This window comes from Crocodylus porosus, unplaced genomic scaffold (assembly GCF_001723895.1).
Source record: "Crocodylus porosus isolate Cpor-Errol unplaced genomic scaffold, CroPor_comp1, whole genome shotgun sequence".
In the NCBI taxonomy this organism is placed as follows: Eukaryota; Metazoa; Chordata; order Crocodylia; family Crocodylidae; genus Crocodylus; species Crocodylus porosus.
Genome location: NW_017728906.1, coordinates 42,552,244 through 42,568,067, shown reverse-complemented (window position 1 = coordinate 42,568,067; position 15,824 = coordinate 42,552,244). Strand labels below are relative to the sequence as shown.

The 15,824-nt window shown below is 40.4% G+C and overlaps 1 protein-coding gene across 1 annotated transcript in view; it reads right to left on the bottom strand.

Moving 5' to 3' along the window:
• ABCG1 (ATP binding cassette subfamily G member 1) overlaps positions 1 to 15,824 on the bottom strand; it is a 64,764-nt gene that overhangs the window by 28,455 nt on the left and 20,485 nt on the right. Inside the window, exons 3-4 of the mRNA XM_019528985.1 lie at positions 1,770 to 1,887; positions 831 to 963 (exon numbers count right to left, since the gene is read on the bottom strand). Of these exons, the coding sequence (XP_019384530.1) occupies positions 831 to 963; positions 1,770 to 1,887 (251 nt within the window). The remainder of the gene's footprint in view (positions 1 to 830; positions 964 to 1,769; positions 1,888 to 15,824) is intronic.

Sequence of the window (15,824 nt, the reverse complement as noted above, 5' to 3'; positions counted from 1 at the left end):
AAACAGGATACGCTTCAACACTGACAAGTGCAGGGGGCTGCACTTGGGCAGTAGTAACCAGCAGCACACTTATAAGGTGGGAAACTCCCTTCTTGAGAGCACGGAGGCAGAAAGGGATCTTGGAGTCATTACTGACTCCAAGGTGAACATGGGCTGACAATGCGAGGTCACAGTTGGCAGAGCTAACCGCACCTTGTCGCGCATCCGCAGGTGCATCTCTAGCAGGGACAAGGAGGTGATCCTCTCCCTCTATGCAACACTGGTCAGGCCGCAGCTGGAGTACTGCGTCCAGTTCTGTGCGCCCCACTTCAGGAGGGATGTGGACAATATTGAGAGGGTCCAGAGGAGGGCCACCCACATGATCCGGGGACTACAGGGCAGACCCTACAATGAGAGACTGTGGGACCTGAATCTGTTCAGCCTTCACAAGAGAAGGCTGAGGGGGGACCTGGTGGCAGCCTATAAACTCACTAGGGGGGACCAGAAGGGTTTGGGAGCAACCTTGTTTCCCCTAGCACCCCCTGGCATAAGAAGGAATAACAACCACAAGTTGTTGAAGAGGAGGTTTAGATTAGACATCCATAAGAACTACTTCACAGTTTGGGCGGCTAGGATCTGGAACCAACTTCCAAGGGAAGCGGTGCTGGCTCCTACCCTGGGGGTCTTTAAGAGGAGGCTTGATGCCTACCTAGCTGGGATCATTTGAGCCCAGTTTTTTCTCCCGCCCAGGCAGGAGGTCGGACTTGAAAATCTACAAGGTCCGTTCTGACCCTACTTCTATGATTCTAGTCCCCTGCTCCAATCCCATTAGAATTAGCAATTAAGCACACCATCATGGCTTCCTGGATAGTGAGATGAGGGAGCAGCATATCATCTTGCATGATGTAGCAGGACACTTTGCGAAAACTGCGCAGGTCACGTGGCTGTCCGTTAATGAGAATTTCGCCTTTCATCCCGGTCTCTCTGAAATTAAACAAGAGCAGAAATCAGAGTGGCTCTTACTAAGCCAGGCTTTCTTATACATCCCAGCAAGCAGGCCTTAAGGGCACTTCTAGCCTCCTCTTAGCTTACTGGAAAAACAGCACTGCTGGACTTTACAGTACATGAAAGTGTACTTATTCCACATGTGCATACATGTGTTGCATGTGTGTTACTTGCTGAGAAACTTCACAGGTTAGCAAAAAAATTAATTCAAGTTGGTGAAAAATGTGTTTGCCTTTCTGGATGTCTGCAGAAATACTGGACCATTTTTTGGAATGCTTTTTCTTTGACGTGGGGTGTGGGAGGAGGAGGGGAAAGAGGTCTCTGCCCCTGCTCCCTCTCATGTGGTGACAGCACCAGAACGCAACTCTGTGCTTCTACTTGTACAGGCAACAGGAGTGAGAAAGAACTACCAAACTTTCCTGTACTTGAGGTTTAAAATCAACAACTATTCATACAATCTAAAAATATGGATGGAACAATATCCACAAGCATTTACAAACTGCTTTTTAAATACTGTATATATAAGAAAACCATAAGCCAAATTCATTAGCTGGCTACTAAGCAGACATTTTTCACTTTTTGGATTTAAATGAATAAACTGCATTCTTATTTACTGATCTCTTTTTGCATTTCAGTGGTTAAGTCAGAAGCCTCCAATGTATAACATAGGAACATGATGATGATGACGAGAGTGTAATGTGTCATGTGAAGTACTTTTATACAGATACTAGGTATGATTCCTCTGTTTTTGTCAACATAAGTCAATATTTCTTTTTTTTACTAACCTGTATCCTGCCAAGATATTCATGAGAGTTGATTTCCCAGCCCCAGAAGGACCCATAATTGCAACAAGTTCTCCACTGCTGAATTTTCCTGAAATTCCTTTCAGCAGGGTCTTGTAACCTGAAAGAAGAAAGCAGATATTATTAAACAATAAGCCTTTAGCAGTTGGCTTCTGTGGACAGAATGCACTTTGCCTAAAAAGAGGTGACAAAGATGGCTTTAAGCAGGTGAAGGGCAGCAAGTGAAGAGGAGAAGCCTGCTAGTCAAAGCATCACAGCATAGTCATTACACTTATCTATGGACTTCAGTAGAGGTTGCAGCACAATGGGGTTACAATAATCCATTTTTAAATGGATCCTGGTGCTCCACTCCTTATTCACTCCAGGTAAAATTTTTGTAAATTTGAGGTCTAATACCCACCTTCCAAAAAGTTTTTCATTCTATTTTAATGGGGTGTCAGCATCCCAACTACAGTTCTTAATGACCTGGAGTTAATGCTGTGGGTTTGAAATACAATTCCAGGTAAGAGGATCAGGTTTGAATGGCCAGTTGCTGCCCAGCTTTAACAAGAGTAATTTAATTGTATTTGGAAATCTTATATTTAAGAAACAAAACATATTTTTCATGCCCTATTGAAGGAGACAATGCAAGAAACATGGCAAAAGGAGACATGCTGTACAAAACATATAGCTTTTTTTCATTGTGAAGATGGGAGTTGGCCAAAACCCCAAGATTTTCATTGTACTTTGTGATTCACAAATGTACCTTATCAGAGTATTGGGATTTAAAAGAAGTCACCTCCTTCAAATGGCTCTGCAGATCCACTCATTGGAGTGGCTTATATTTGAATATTTCATGAACTCCTCCATTCTCATTTTTAAAAATCAAACAGAAGTGACTGACCCTTTAACCATGAATACAAAGATCAGGTGGTAGGGAAGTCATTGACCATTTTTATAATTAAATGAAAACAAAAGTGGGGTTGAGAAAAAAGAACCCTCCATTCCCCCCTTCCCATATACACCCCCTCCTCCCAAAAAAACAAGCCTTAGTTATGACGTAAGCGTGAGTAAGGTTAACTCAATCTGGCCCATAAAAAATAAGCTAGGACGAAACACAGAATTGTCTACGGTGACTTTGTTACATCAGTTTCTTTTATATGGGGTTGTTCTGATACAGATTTCTACTCTATGGGATTGTTCATCATGAGCTGGGTCTCACAATACTGCATAAGCTTCATAATTATCTTTATACCATAGCAAAAAACTTAGCCAGTTATTAATATTTAAAGAAATATAATCCAATGTACACATTCAGAACCTGAAAATGTTCATTCTGCCCATGTCTACACAAGATGCTATTGAGCAGTGGTTACCACAAATTTATTTAGTACTTGTAAAATCAAGTACTAAATAAATGCACAGTACCGGAGTTACTGCACAGTAACACCGGAAACCATCTTTTAAGTGATGCTACCATGCAGTAGCTTAATAATACTGCACAGTAGTGTATTAACACTGTCCATGCTGTAATGTGCTGCTGCGCAGTCAGCGACTCATGTAGACATATCCACTCTGATTATATATTCATCGTCTAATAATGAATCCTTTGTTACAGCTGCTAGAAGGTAAGGAGAATTGGTTACAAATACATTACCTCTATTATTGCCTACCTTATAACAATTTTTTTAAACTTCTTTAATTACATCTGTTTCAAAATAAAAAACTACATTTGATAAGTAAACCTGGAAGGCAACCTAAAAATCAACTTTCAATCCGAAGTTTTTCCACTGTAAAACAGTGCTTAAATGGAAAAGAAAAAAAAGGAAACAAGAAGTGGAAGAAGAAGAAATATTCCATTAGACAGAGTTAGACATTTTAATCTAGGCATTACTGTATTCAGCAGGATTGTGAAATTCTTCCAGACACTTAAAGCAACTTATACATTATCCTCTAACTAGAGTATCCTGAGTTCCCCCAAAGCATCCTCACAACAGTAAGTACAAGTGTAGAAACAAGACTTTCAAAAGGAGAAGCAGAAAAGCCACAATGTATTTTAAATTGAGATTTCATTCATTAGCATTCCATGCTACTAAGTCCCTACAAACACAACAGCATACCTTACCCTGACCAAGAGTGAGTAAGAGGCCTTTTTTTGCTTACAAAGATTAATTTACCCAACCAAAGAGGAGTTTTACAATGTAATGGTAGCATTGTGCCCTTTATAATCCCCTATCAAGAATTAAAAGCCATGAGTAACTATAGTCTTCTGTTTCTGAATATTAAAGTTAATCTTCAACAGAATCAGTTGACCTAAAAATTCTATACTGAATCACACGTCTTTCACAAGGAAGGGATTATATGTTTGGGAAAGTCTGCATTTCTAAAATACATGGACTACTTTCCACTGATCAGCCGCTTAGAGGAACATTTACCCTCTTTCACCCCAGTTCAATCTAACTACATTTATGCAGGTTCAGACTGGCACTGCCCTAACAAGAATTTAGGAAAAGATTGTATTTAAGAGAGCTGCAACCCACTCTTAGCATTGCAGTGTTTATTACTGGTCATTATAAGTGCTGGTATTATAAATGGAGTATGTCTACGCACTTCACTACACACAGGTGTAAGAATGACACCAAGGCTGAAATTAACCATAGGACTTAAAATGCTTTTACCATAATTATTTTAGTTTTACAAGCAGGAGAATAGCCTTGATTGTGAAAGGCAGAGGACCCCTCCAAAGTGTCCCGGAAAGTTTTAAAGCCCAAATCCTCAATGGTATTTAAGCACCTGGCCCTCACTGAAATCAAGTAATCATTGACATCTAATTTCCTATGGCAATTTACGATACCAGGTTCCAATGACAATTCCCAATAGAATATCAATAACCAACTGAAAAGTTACCTTTCATAATACCAATCAACAAAACGACTGATAAAAGTAAAAAAACTAAAATGAAACACTAGTTTTGTTAAAATTAAAATATCTCAATAAATGCAAAATCTCCTTTTTTTAAATTTCAAGTTTCTTGTTCCAATTTGGGATGACATTGCCTTTTGAAGGCCTGAACCTCCCATAGAATGAAAATTCCAAGTTCATTCAGGTCTGGTAAACAGAGTAGACATAGAATAGATTGATTGTTAGAGAATCATAATTGCCCAACAGAAGAACTCAATGCATGTATTTTTCTAGCCCTCTAGTTCTAGTATGAATCCTAACCAGCCCTATGTTTCTCACATAAATAGGTGACTTTCATAAACTGAATGAGTGAGATTTCCCTAGCTTATAAAGAAGAAAAGAAGGGGTAGGGGAAAGCAAGGTTACAAAGAAGGATTGTCTTTGCTGCAGTCACCCAAAGCTCTGTAGCTGGATCAGCAACAAACAAAGTTAGCAGATTATATTTGCTTTCCTTGTAGATTGTCTGGTGATTTCTGGGAATTTCCCCCTCCCCCCTGAATTTTCCCAAAGTTAGAAAGGTCCCAATGCAGCACATGATTAATTTTATAGTGAACAGGTCTACTTGCACATTTAAAGTAAAGCATGTACTTAAGACTGTTGCTGATTTGGTGTTAGAAGTCATTAAATCCCATTTCGACAGTGGACTGGCTGAAGTAAATACCATACTGAGGTTACATTTAAAGCGATAAATTAATCTGCATATCATCGGTGGTAATGCATTCATTTGGTATTCAGAGAGATGTCACATAGACTTTTCAAGTTTCCACGAGTTCCGGCAGAATTCTGTAATCATTATTAGATCAGCAAAACTTGAGGATCTGGATAAACATACATTTTAGACGCTTTAAAACACAAAGGGGAACTGCTGCTCGGGAGCATGGATCAATTTATAGCTGCATGATCCTGTAGTGATACAAAGGAATTAAATCATCCTAACCTGGACCCCAAACGTAACAGTGTTGAAGAGGGAGTGCCTTTGTTACACTTGTATTCCTGCAAGATCATGCAGAAGTGACAGCTGAATGGTACGGGCTTATATCAGTATCCTGATGCTTATAGTTGTGTCTGTCTATACCCTGACTATACACGAATTTAAGCCTATTGAAGGTTTCCTAATGACTTCAATGGAACAGGGTTGGGTCCTTAAAATACACCTTAACTGTTTCCATTGTATTGCTGGTCCTTTTAAAGATACTGAATAGATTATGATGCTATTTATAACACCACTGTAAATGTGCCACTAACAACATTTTCTGCTGAAACTTTTTCAAAAAACCGCCTGAGGCAAGCATTTGGCATAGGAAATTTCAGCCAAATGGCTAAACTTGTAAAAAAAACCCCAAACCTTATAAACAACTGAAACCAGGAACATAAGGTTGGGCAATCTTAACTAAAGGCATCAGAAACAGCTCTACCTATATATATACCTTCTATCTTTCTGCCTGCAGCCTTCAGTGATTTTAAAAGCCTAAAGAGTTTTGAAAACACACAAGGGTTCAGCTCTGTTGGGCAACATTAACCATACAACAAAATTTATCTGAAAAGTTTATTTTTCTATTTTTGTGCTACTTACCTTTCAGATGGGATGTCAACTTCAAAGAAATCACTCAGCTGTAAATGCAACAAAACTTGCCCGGGCTTAGGAAATTACTGATAAACTGCTCTAAATAACACCAGTCAGGCCCCTTATTCATTTCTCTTTGCCAGGTAGACAGAAGTGCTGTAAGGCTCCTGTTATGGGACATCCATGAGATTATTGTTATCCTGAAGCTATACAACGGGGGTAATATAGCTGAGCTGTGTCATCCAGTCGGCGAGGCTCCCCACAGTTTCAAAAATGTGGCAGCATTAATTGATGCGCCCAAATTTCTGGACCCAGTGGAGGCCATGCAGGCTGGATAACATTGCTCTGAATGCTAGGTCAGGCTAGTGAGTGGGACCAGGTTGGCACGCAAGGTCAGGCCCAATGCACCAACCCTACATCGGATCTTGCCTGCAGGCAGACCCCACACCACTCAGCAGGCCTGAAGAGCCAAAGTGTTGGGTGCCATTCATCTATTATACCCACAAATCATGACCAAAGGCCTCTCAGTTCGTTACTTACTATGGAACAAGACAAGCAACCACCCAGGCAAAACAGACTAGCCTGTTTACATTTCTTACTAAAAATCTAGTTGGTAAATTATCCAAGATAGCAATAAGTTGTAAAAGCCTACCCTGCAGAGGAACATTTTTCTAAAGGATATTGTGAAAATATGTACAGAATCTCTTTATGCCCGCAGCAGGGATGAAAAATATTGTGAGAAATTCTACAGGGAAGCACAGACCAAGAGACATACATATATAATACCATTAAGTCAGGTCTGTACTATAAATTTTTACTGGTATAATAATCAGGTAGGTTTCCCTTTTTAAGGGTATTTATTCCACGAAACAAGTTCTTTTGCCTAAAAATCTACGTCATTCAGGGAACTAGTATAAACTATACTGGTTAAAAAAAAACATTCTTCTGCTGAGAGAGGCCTCCTACTAGAAATGTAGTTTTTCTGCTAAAACTCTACCAGCTAACCCTTTCTACTGTCGACAAGACTTGAATTTCTTGCAAAATTATATCCTCTCAAGTATGAGTCATTTGAAGTGTATCATTCCGATTTCAACTTTTTATTTATGCCCAGGGTTGGAAACCTATGGTCCAGAGGCTGGATCTGGCCCACAGAGCCTTTTGTTTTGGCCTACGAATGTGAGGCTTCGGCAGCATTCAGCTGCAGGAAGCTTCAGTAGCAGGAGCTCTCACCATCCCACTGTGGAGTAAAGCAGCGGCTGGGGAAGCTCTCCCCATGCTGCTATAGGAAGATGAATCAGTGGTAGTAGCAGCACTGGCTGGGTTCTAACACCCATCCAACCTCCAGCCCCTGACCTCAGCTGGGTCGTTCTGGCCCACAACCTGAAATGTTTGCTGACCATTAGTTAGTTTATGACATAACAAATATAAAAATGGAAAAATAAAAATGTTCCTAAAAAAAATATATATATATATATATCAAACCCAAATGTTTTTACCTTTATTGGAATCTTTTGTTCCTTTTTCCTCTTAATTGAAATGTAGTCACCATCAACATAGTTCTGCAAGATGTCTCACTTCCACTGAACTGGTATTTTCTGAGAGAAACAGTTCTCCAAGAATACCTTTTCTCTAGCTCTACTCCATAATGATAGAGTATTGGTTTCCTCATTTATAAAATAAGAATTAGGTCACCACACAGCGGTATCATAAAAGTTTAATTACTTTATTTAACGAAATCTAAGACAACTTCAAATTTAAGGGACTGTCCAATAATTAGACTCTATACATGGAAAATTATAAATTTGCTATAAACTTTCCATATATAGAATCTAATTATTGGAGTGTCATCATAAATGTGTCCCCCTCCCCCTAATGCTGTGGTGGGCAGAGCAGCAGTGGGTGGGGGGCAGGTGACCAGACCCACAACCCTTGCACCCCTGTGCCTATTGTCTTTTTCCCCCTTGTCCTTTGCTCCCCACAGTGCCTCCCTTCCCCTTGCCTCCCCCATGCCTATAGCTGACCATTGCCACCTGTTCTCCCTCTGTATCTACCCTGCCACTTTCTGCCACCCTGCTTACCTTCCATGGTGGCCCTGGCTCTGGGGCAGTCAGAGCCCCAACCCAGCCTGGCCAGGCAGAAGCAGCAATGGCAGCTCCAAGCCAAGCCAGGTTGGGGCTGGAGCTGAGGCCTGAGCCAAAGGTAAGTGGCATGGCAGAGCAAGCAGCCAGCAAAGGGGGCAAGTAGCAGGGGGCAGCAGGCTGTATCGTCTCCCACATGCTTCCCCCATTCAACCCAGTCTCCCCGGCCTGCCTTATACTGCATGATCTCCTCTGCTCCCACACCACATGCTCCTTCCTTGCTGCATGAGCTATCCCAGTCCAGAGCAGGCAGCTGCTGCAGCTCTGCCTTTGGCTTCAGGCCTGGAGCTCAGGCTGCAACAGCCACCTGCCCTGGGCTGGCACCCAATTCCAAAATGAAGCTTTTTTTTTTCCCCCCAGGTTGATGGGGAGGAGGGAAAACAAAACCTCTCATCCTGGATTTGGGTAAATACGGTCATTCTTTATAAAAGAGTTTTTAAATCCTTGGGTGAAAAGTGTTATAGATATTGTTTCTAATAAATTTAACTTTGTCTGGAAATTGGTCAAGTAGATATTTAGTCTCTACATTTCTTGCTGAGTTCAAACAAACTGTTACCACTTATCAGTAGATACATTTGAGGAGAAAAATACACATCTTAGTTTCAGGGAAACAGGTAGGACAGATAGTTTCTGAGAGATGTATAGAAAAATGTATATTATATACCGCCACAATAATAATAACTTTCCTTTTAGAAGAAACGTCGTTTGACATTTACACAGAGTTAGAAAACATACAGCTTGGGGCTAACAAATGTTGAAGTAATAATCTACCAAAAACATTGTTGAAAATTCATAGATCATTGGTCAGTGACTTCATCTACTATTTGCAGGCTCATTCAAATGTAACATTTCTGAATATTTTTTCACTTTATCACTGAAAAAAAAAATCATGTTTAGATTTCACCCACATGATTTTTAGGGATGTAGAACTATAATATTTTCTACTGTCTGAGCTCCAAGCCCCACTTTAGGGCAATTAATGGAATTTACCACTGTAACAATGGATAGTACAGTACCTTGCTTCAGAGCAAGTGACATTTATGATGTAGATATTTGTAAAGCAGAATGTGATGAGGCAAAAACATCAGGAAAGCAAAACAATGAATCCATCTAAGTGTGGTCAAATCAAACCCCTTTGTGTCAGGATTGCCTTCACCCCTCATTTGGGGATTCTGTTTCATTCACTTTTTTTAAATTTATTATTTGTAAAATAAGAAAGAGGAGTGGAACTCATTTTGTGTAGAGGGCTGAATGCATTTTTTTGTATAGCGCTAAACTGCAACTCTTACTATACTCCATGCCTATGGTTATACACACCTCTCCATCCACCGTAGATCTCTCTTCTAATAACCATGGACAGAACTGGACAGAGCTTGAAGCTACTTCTCTATACACTTCTGGTTAGCAAAGTGACTGTTAAATTAAACATACCTTAGTGAGACAAAAGCCATGCAGAAACTAGGATTATTTCTGTCTAAATGTATTTGGCCATTTTATGTTCAATTAAATGAACTTATGCATGCAGAAACTGTACAAATTAAGCATACAATTCATCACTTCTATTAGATTGTTTCTTTAGACCAGCAGTGGTCAACCTTTCACTGGGGTCAGCATATGGCATGAAAGCCCCGTGCATCCATGCCACCCTGCCCCCTCACCCCTGCCTGCCTTGTGTGCCCACTTCATGCCATGCCTGGTCCTGTGCCAGTCCATGCCATGACACCTCAACCCTGTGCAGCCAATCTAGCACACAGAGGTACATTATCCAGATCACACGGCTCCCCACAGATCCAGAAATTTGTCAGCAGAGGAGTGGCAACTAATGCTGTCACTGCTCCCCCACTGCAAAATTTTCAGATTCACATCTGAGCCATGGGGCTCCCCATGTCTTGCAAGCCAGGGGTTGAGTGCCCCAGGTCTAGGGACTTTCTGAATACAGCAGCAAAATGAGCTCTGACCCAGAAAATATAATCCTAGCAGTTTTTTTAAATATCTGATTCTTAAAAGGTCATAATTAGGCTTTAGAATTAACATCCTACTGAGCTGGATGGCAACAGTTCCCACTTCTCATAAGTGTTGTTGAGGTTCTCAGCAGACTCAACAATATAGCTCTGTAGCAATTTTGCTCTGTTCCAACTTCAAAGATAATTTCAATCACCACAAAACCTTGCTTTAAAAAAAAAAAAAAGCAAAACAAAACTTTCCAGCATACAGGATCTGAATAGGCTATAGAAGGGCAGATCTCAGGCAAGGACTGGGTGTTTCAAACCAAACTCTAATACAAGTTTTGAATTGTCTTTGTGTAAGTGGTAATAATGTGGCTAATGTGGTAGCTCTATGACTGCTAATGTCAAAAATATGAACTGACTTCTTCCAAAGCAGTGTCTAGAAAAAAGAAAGGTAAAAGCAGAAGCTAGTCAGAAATGACAAGCTCCACAATTCTGAGACTTGGGCATGCAATTCCTAGCTACTACATGTAATTTTGCTTAATAAAAAATAACAGGCTGGTGAGAAGATAGGAGCTGAGGTGAGAAACAGAGAGTTTAAAACTGGTGCCGAGGGAGAATTTGAAAGCAAACTTTAGTTTATTAAAGGGTCTTTTCATTTTATTGTTCTCTCAAATCCCTGGATTAGATGTTAAACTTGTGCAAGACATTGGATCTGACAGTCTACATTGTGCACTCAGAAAAAAAAGCCAAGTAAAGTTTTTAGTCTTTTGACAGCCTGTTCATTGCATAATTTTAATATCTGAATAATGCTTTTCTTCTGGGTAAGTAATTAGATGTGACAGCCTGCAAGCCCTCCAACACCATAACATTCAATTGCAAAGTTTAGCAGATGGTGTGACCTCATCCCTCCTGTTGGCCTGTATAACATCTGCCATTCATACATTTTCCCTCCTGAAGTTTGTACATGAATAAAAGAGTGTAGGTGGCTTTCACCTCCACTGAAACCATATCCTCAACATTCAACAATTGCTCAAGCGATGAATTTGACCCTTTCTAAAAAAAAAAAAACCCTACCCTTCCTGTAAATTGCTCTATACCTGTGCCCAAATTGTTCATAATTTTATAGAAACCCCACAATGCTGCAAAATAGAAATGCAGATGGATCAAAAGACACTTTTGCTTTGTAAAGGTATGACATTTGTAACAGTTCTTCTGTTGCTTCTGTATCATTAACTTTCAATGTGTGTATCTTAGCTTTCATCAACTGGTTATTATAGAGCAGTAACAAGTCCAAATACAGAATCGTACGTTCTTAAGCACAAAACTACATGACAGATTTTGTTTTCAGACTTCTGTGGTCTGTCATAAAAGCAATCTATTCACATATCCAGCATTCTCTATCACAGAAGGAGAGAGGCGCCAGTTTTGAAAAACAGTAGACAAATGCTTAAGCCCCATTAGGATTTAAGGGCATGTTTAACATGAAGCTTAAACATTTTCCTGATTTAGGGCTGTTTTGCTCTTAAATTAGGTTTTAACTTTTATTCTTCCTTCAATTTTGTGGCTTTTTCTTTTATTTTCTAAAACAAAAGTAAAAGTAATACCAAAATTATTTTTCTCCATTTACCCTGTGTATGTAACACGTACAGCTGAAATAAGAGTCCTTCCCTCTTCCACAGCTAGACCATGTAGAAGTTAGTAAATCTGTTGCTGGCTTTGAGCTAACAGACGTTGGTCATTAAGCTCATGCAGTGGATGCTTATGTTCTTTGGTCCAGGGATTCAGTCCCTGCCAAAAAGATTACCTTGGACAGCCCACTTACAGGCACTGGATACATGTGTATCAACAACTTAACACCAGCACTGACCTATCTATGGGCACATCTAAGATCAGCCTGGGAGTAGTCTAATTTTAGAGGGGAAGGGAAGGTGTGGAATTTGTTTTAACTTAACTAAGTCTTCCTTCCATCCCCCCAAAATTGTATAACCCAAAGGCAATAACTTAGCCTTATCAAGCAGTTTTCCAGTAGAAGGACTTTGGATTTTCAAATCTTAAATCAATAACAACACTTCTATTTGTATTTATCATTCTAAAAATAATTTCCAAATTTCAAATGTTTACAGAAACTTAGCACATGTAGCTAGGTGGCCTGGCTTATGTGAAGTTATAAATCCTGATTTATCATTACAAATATTCTTTACCTACTTTCAAGTTTTAAAGTGCTAAGCAATAGGACTGTCAATTATTCATTATGGAGCCTTCATATCCCATCACCCTTAACTCAGTCAAACTCCCTACATTTGTAACTATTATTTTATAATTTAAATCACCACCACTGCCACCCACAAGGTACCATAGAAACAAATAATGACACAAATCAAAGAACACTAGAGAACACTGGAAAGCATCTCTCTTCCACGAGGGTGTTTAAGCATATGTTTAATTTTGTTCCTCAGGCAGTCCCTTCATCCTTACAGCCATGAATGTTTTCATTATGTGGTGTGGCACATTGGAATTAAGCTTGGCGCAAGTGCTTGCGAACCCGAGATTTAAGCAGAGATTTAAGACATGTCCAAAACAAGCAGAAGGGCAAACCAGGACAGGTTGATGACAAAGGTGATAACTGCATGTGTTAACTTAAAAACCCCAAGTGAGCAATTTTTCATGTCTCGCACCATGTCCATTTCATTTGAATCAAAGATGTTTATAGGGCTTGGGTAAGACTATCGCCTAAACTATGCGCATGAATTCTCTGCCTGTCAGGTCAAGCCTATGAATGTGAGTGAGATTATGAACAACAGACAAAAGTTTCTGCAAACACACCTTCCTTTCCAAATTCCCCTATGAAAAAGGGTACAGTTGACCCAAAATCACAGACAAAGAAAACATAAAAAGTGACTCCAGAGAGATATATTCTGACCTATGCACGTGTTACATGAAGAGGAGGGGATGATCTCAGAGAAATAGGTAGGTACTGAGGACGGCCTTCTGTCCTTGTAGCTATAAAGAGGTGGGAGCAGCATTAACCATATATGCCAACTGCTAAGAATTCACTCCACATCCTCCTGTGTGCTAGAAATCTCCTGCTCTGCCACATGCAGTGAGTCACCAGCCAATGTGACATTCAAGTTGTTTAAATGGAGGGTACCATGCATGGCAGAATGTAGGCAGAGTGCCAGCTTCGGGGGGAGAGGAGCTTGCCTAATGTATTCAGAAATCTCCCAGGCCAACAGGGAATCCAAAGCTGTTGGTGCTCAGTCAACTTCTTGGAAAGTTATGACATTTATGTTCTTGACATTTAGCAGATGGTGTGACCTCATCCCTCCTGTTGGCCAGCTTTGGATTCCACTCACCTGAGGATGGGTATTAAGTAGCACCTGCTCTGCACCCTAGGTCTGCTTTAACTCATAAATTCTCATTCATCCTGGAAGTAAGGAAGTGAGAGGACAGAACTCCAATGCCATGCGACACATGCAGGCAAACCCTCTCACTACAATATCATGCCCAGCCCCAGTTCCCTTCTCCCTCTAAACAAAGGGTGTGATGCACATTTTCACCATCTCCAAACCTACCAGCAACAAATGCTCTTTCACTAAGAGAGAGAAACCCTTCACCAAGGACAGACAACTAATGCAAGGGTAGAACAGCCCTACAATTCTTCTTTAACCCATAGTCAAAGAGGCTGTATTTTAGGAACCAATGCTCCTCTCCCATCATCCCTGAAGAATACACCCGAGGAGGTAGTAGCAGCCTCTTTGTTGATCTCTTTGGTTTCATCTGTGCATGGACAGGGCAGGCGTAAGTTGTTGAAGGAAATAAGTTTTAGCAACTGGGTGCTAAGCCGTTTCAGGATTCTACAAAAAAAAAAAAAATCAACTTTCTATAGCTAGGCTCTAGTTATAACAGAACTTGTCTAGTAACCTGCATTGGATTTTCACATGACTGCTAGAGGAAGAACATGCTTCTTTATCACACATTCCTTCACAGGAGAGTTAAAATTAGAGTTTGCCCTTCAGATGTATGCCACGCAGCCATATGGCTGCATGTGAGGACAGGGGTAGCTGCTTAAATGGGTCAATGAACTGTAGTAGCCTGCACTCCTGCAAGCAAGCATGCAAGTAAATCGGTGCTGGTAAGTAACCTTGTTGGCCTCATTGGCATTACTCACATGCTGGGAAAGTCGCAGAATTGATAATACAGCACACACTGTGCTCTGGCAGACAATATGCTCCTCACCTTTCTTTTCTCCCAGCAAACAAAGGATTGGGGAAGAGATTATGTGTATAAATGATACACACCTTCACCTTTCCTATGAAAACCTCATTTCAAATGAATAAACTCTCTGACAAAAGTTTGCTTGATAACTGCTTTTTTTAATGCCTTTTATTCTTCCATGTGTTTCAGTTGATTAAAAAGTACAAGAAAGGATTTTCCTAAACAAGAAAAGCTGTCACATGTTAAAATGACACATTCACAGGAATGGCAAACTGTAGTCACGAGCACAGTACATGCATTTGGAGATGAAAGCAGTTTAGGGTTGCCAGTCAAACAGAAGGCAAATTCTCCATAATTGCAGTAAATTTATACTTCAGAAAGAACAAACATTATTCACTAACAAGACCCAGATAAAAACCAAAAGGTCTCCCACTCCCCTTTCTTCCCTTCTTCATGGAGACCAGGTAGGGAAGGAGTACGAGGGGAGTGGATGAGACTTGGGAACATTTTTTTTCTTCTCAACATACCAGCTGAAAAAGACGCCTCAATGCTTCCTAGAGCTACTGAGGAGGCGGTACAGGTTACATGTGTACCGGCACAGTACAGCTCACAGTTTTGTTTGAAAAAGCTTTCTGTCCCCAAGTACTTTTCCCTTTGCTCAGTGAAGTTACATCCGATTCTCTAAGCTGAATAGGTGCACAGTGGCACAAGCAGGGTATGGAAACTGGAGCACCTGATTACACCACCAGTCCTCTTTTAAAAGAAGTATCAAGTTACAGGTTCATTGTAACACCTCAGAGAGGTACAATGGCATAGGTTTAAGGCATCTCTCTCTCTGCTTGAAGAGGTTCAAGGTCAAGCCTTGCTCCAGACTTATGCCAATAGCCACCAAATCTCACATTGGCCACATTAATGAACATGTAGACGCATCCACAGAGCAGCTTCTCCCACTTATTTCAGCTGGACATTCCCAAAGCCAGTTGCATGTTTTCTGCTCGCCATGCATAGGTAGCAAGCATAATTAGGGGATTCCTGCAAAAGCAGAAATATTCCTTCCACCCATTTCTCTTCCCTGCTCTATAGAAATGCAAAACATGGGACAACTGTATCACTGTACTATGAATATCATATTAGTATAAGAGCAGCATCTATGATTCTGCATATGGAAATACAAATCCAAAATGTGTAGAACTAAATTTGGAATTCCTCCAGCTCTTGGTTTTGCTCAGAA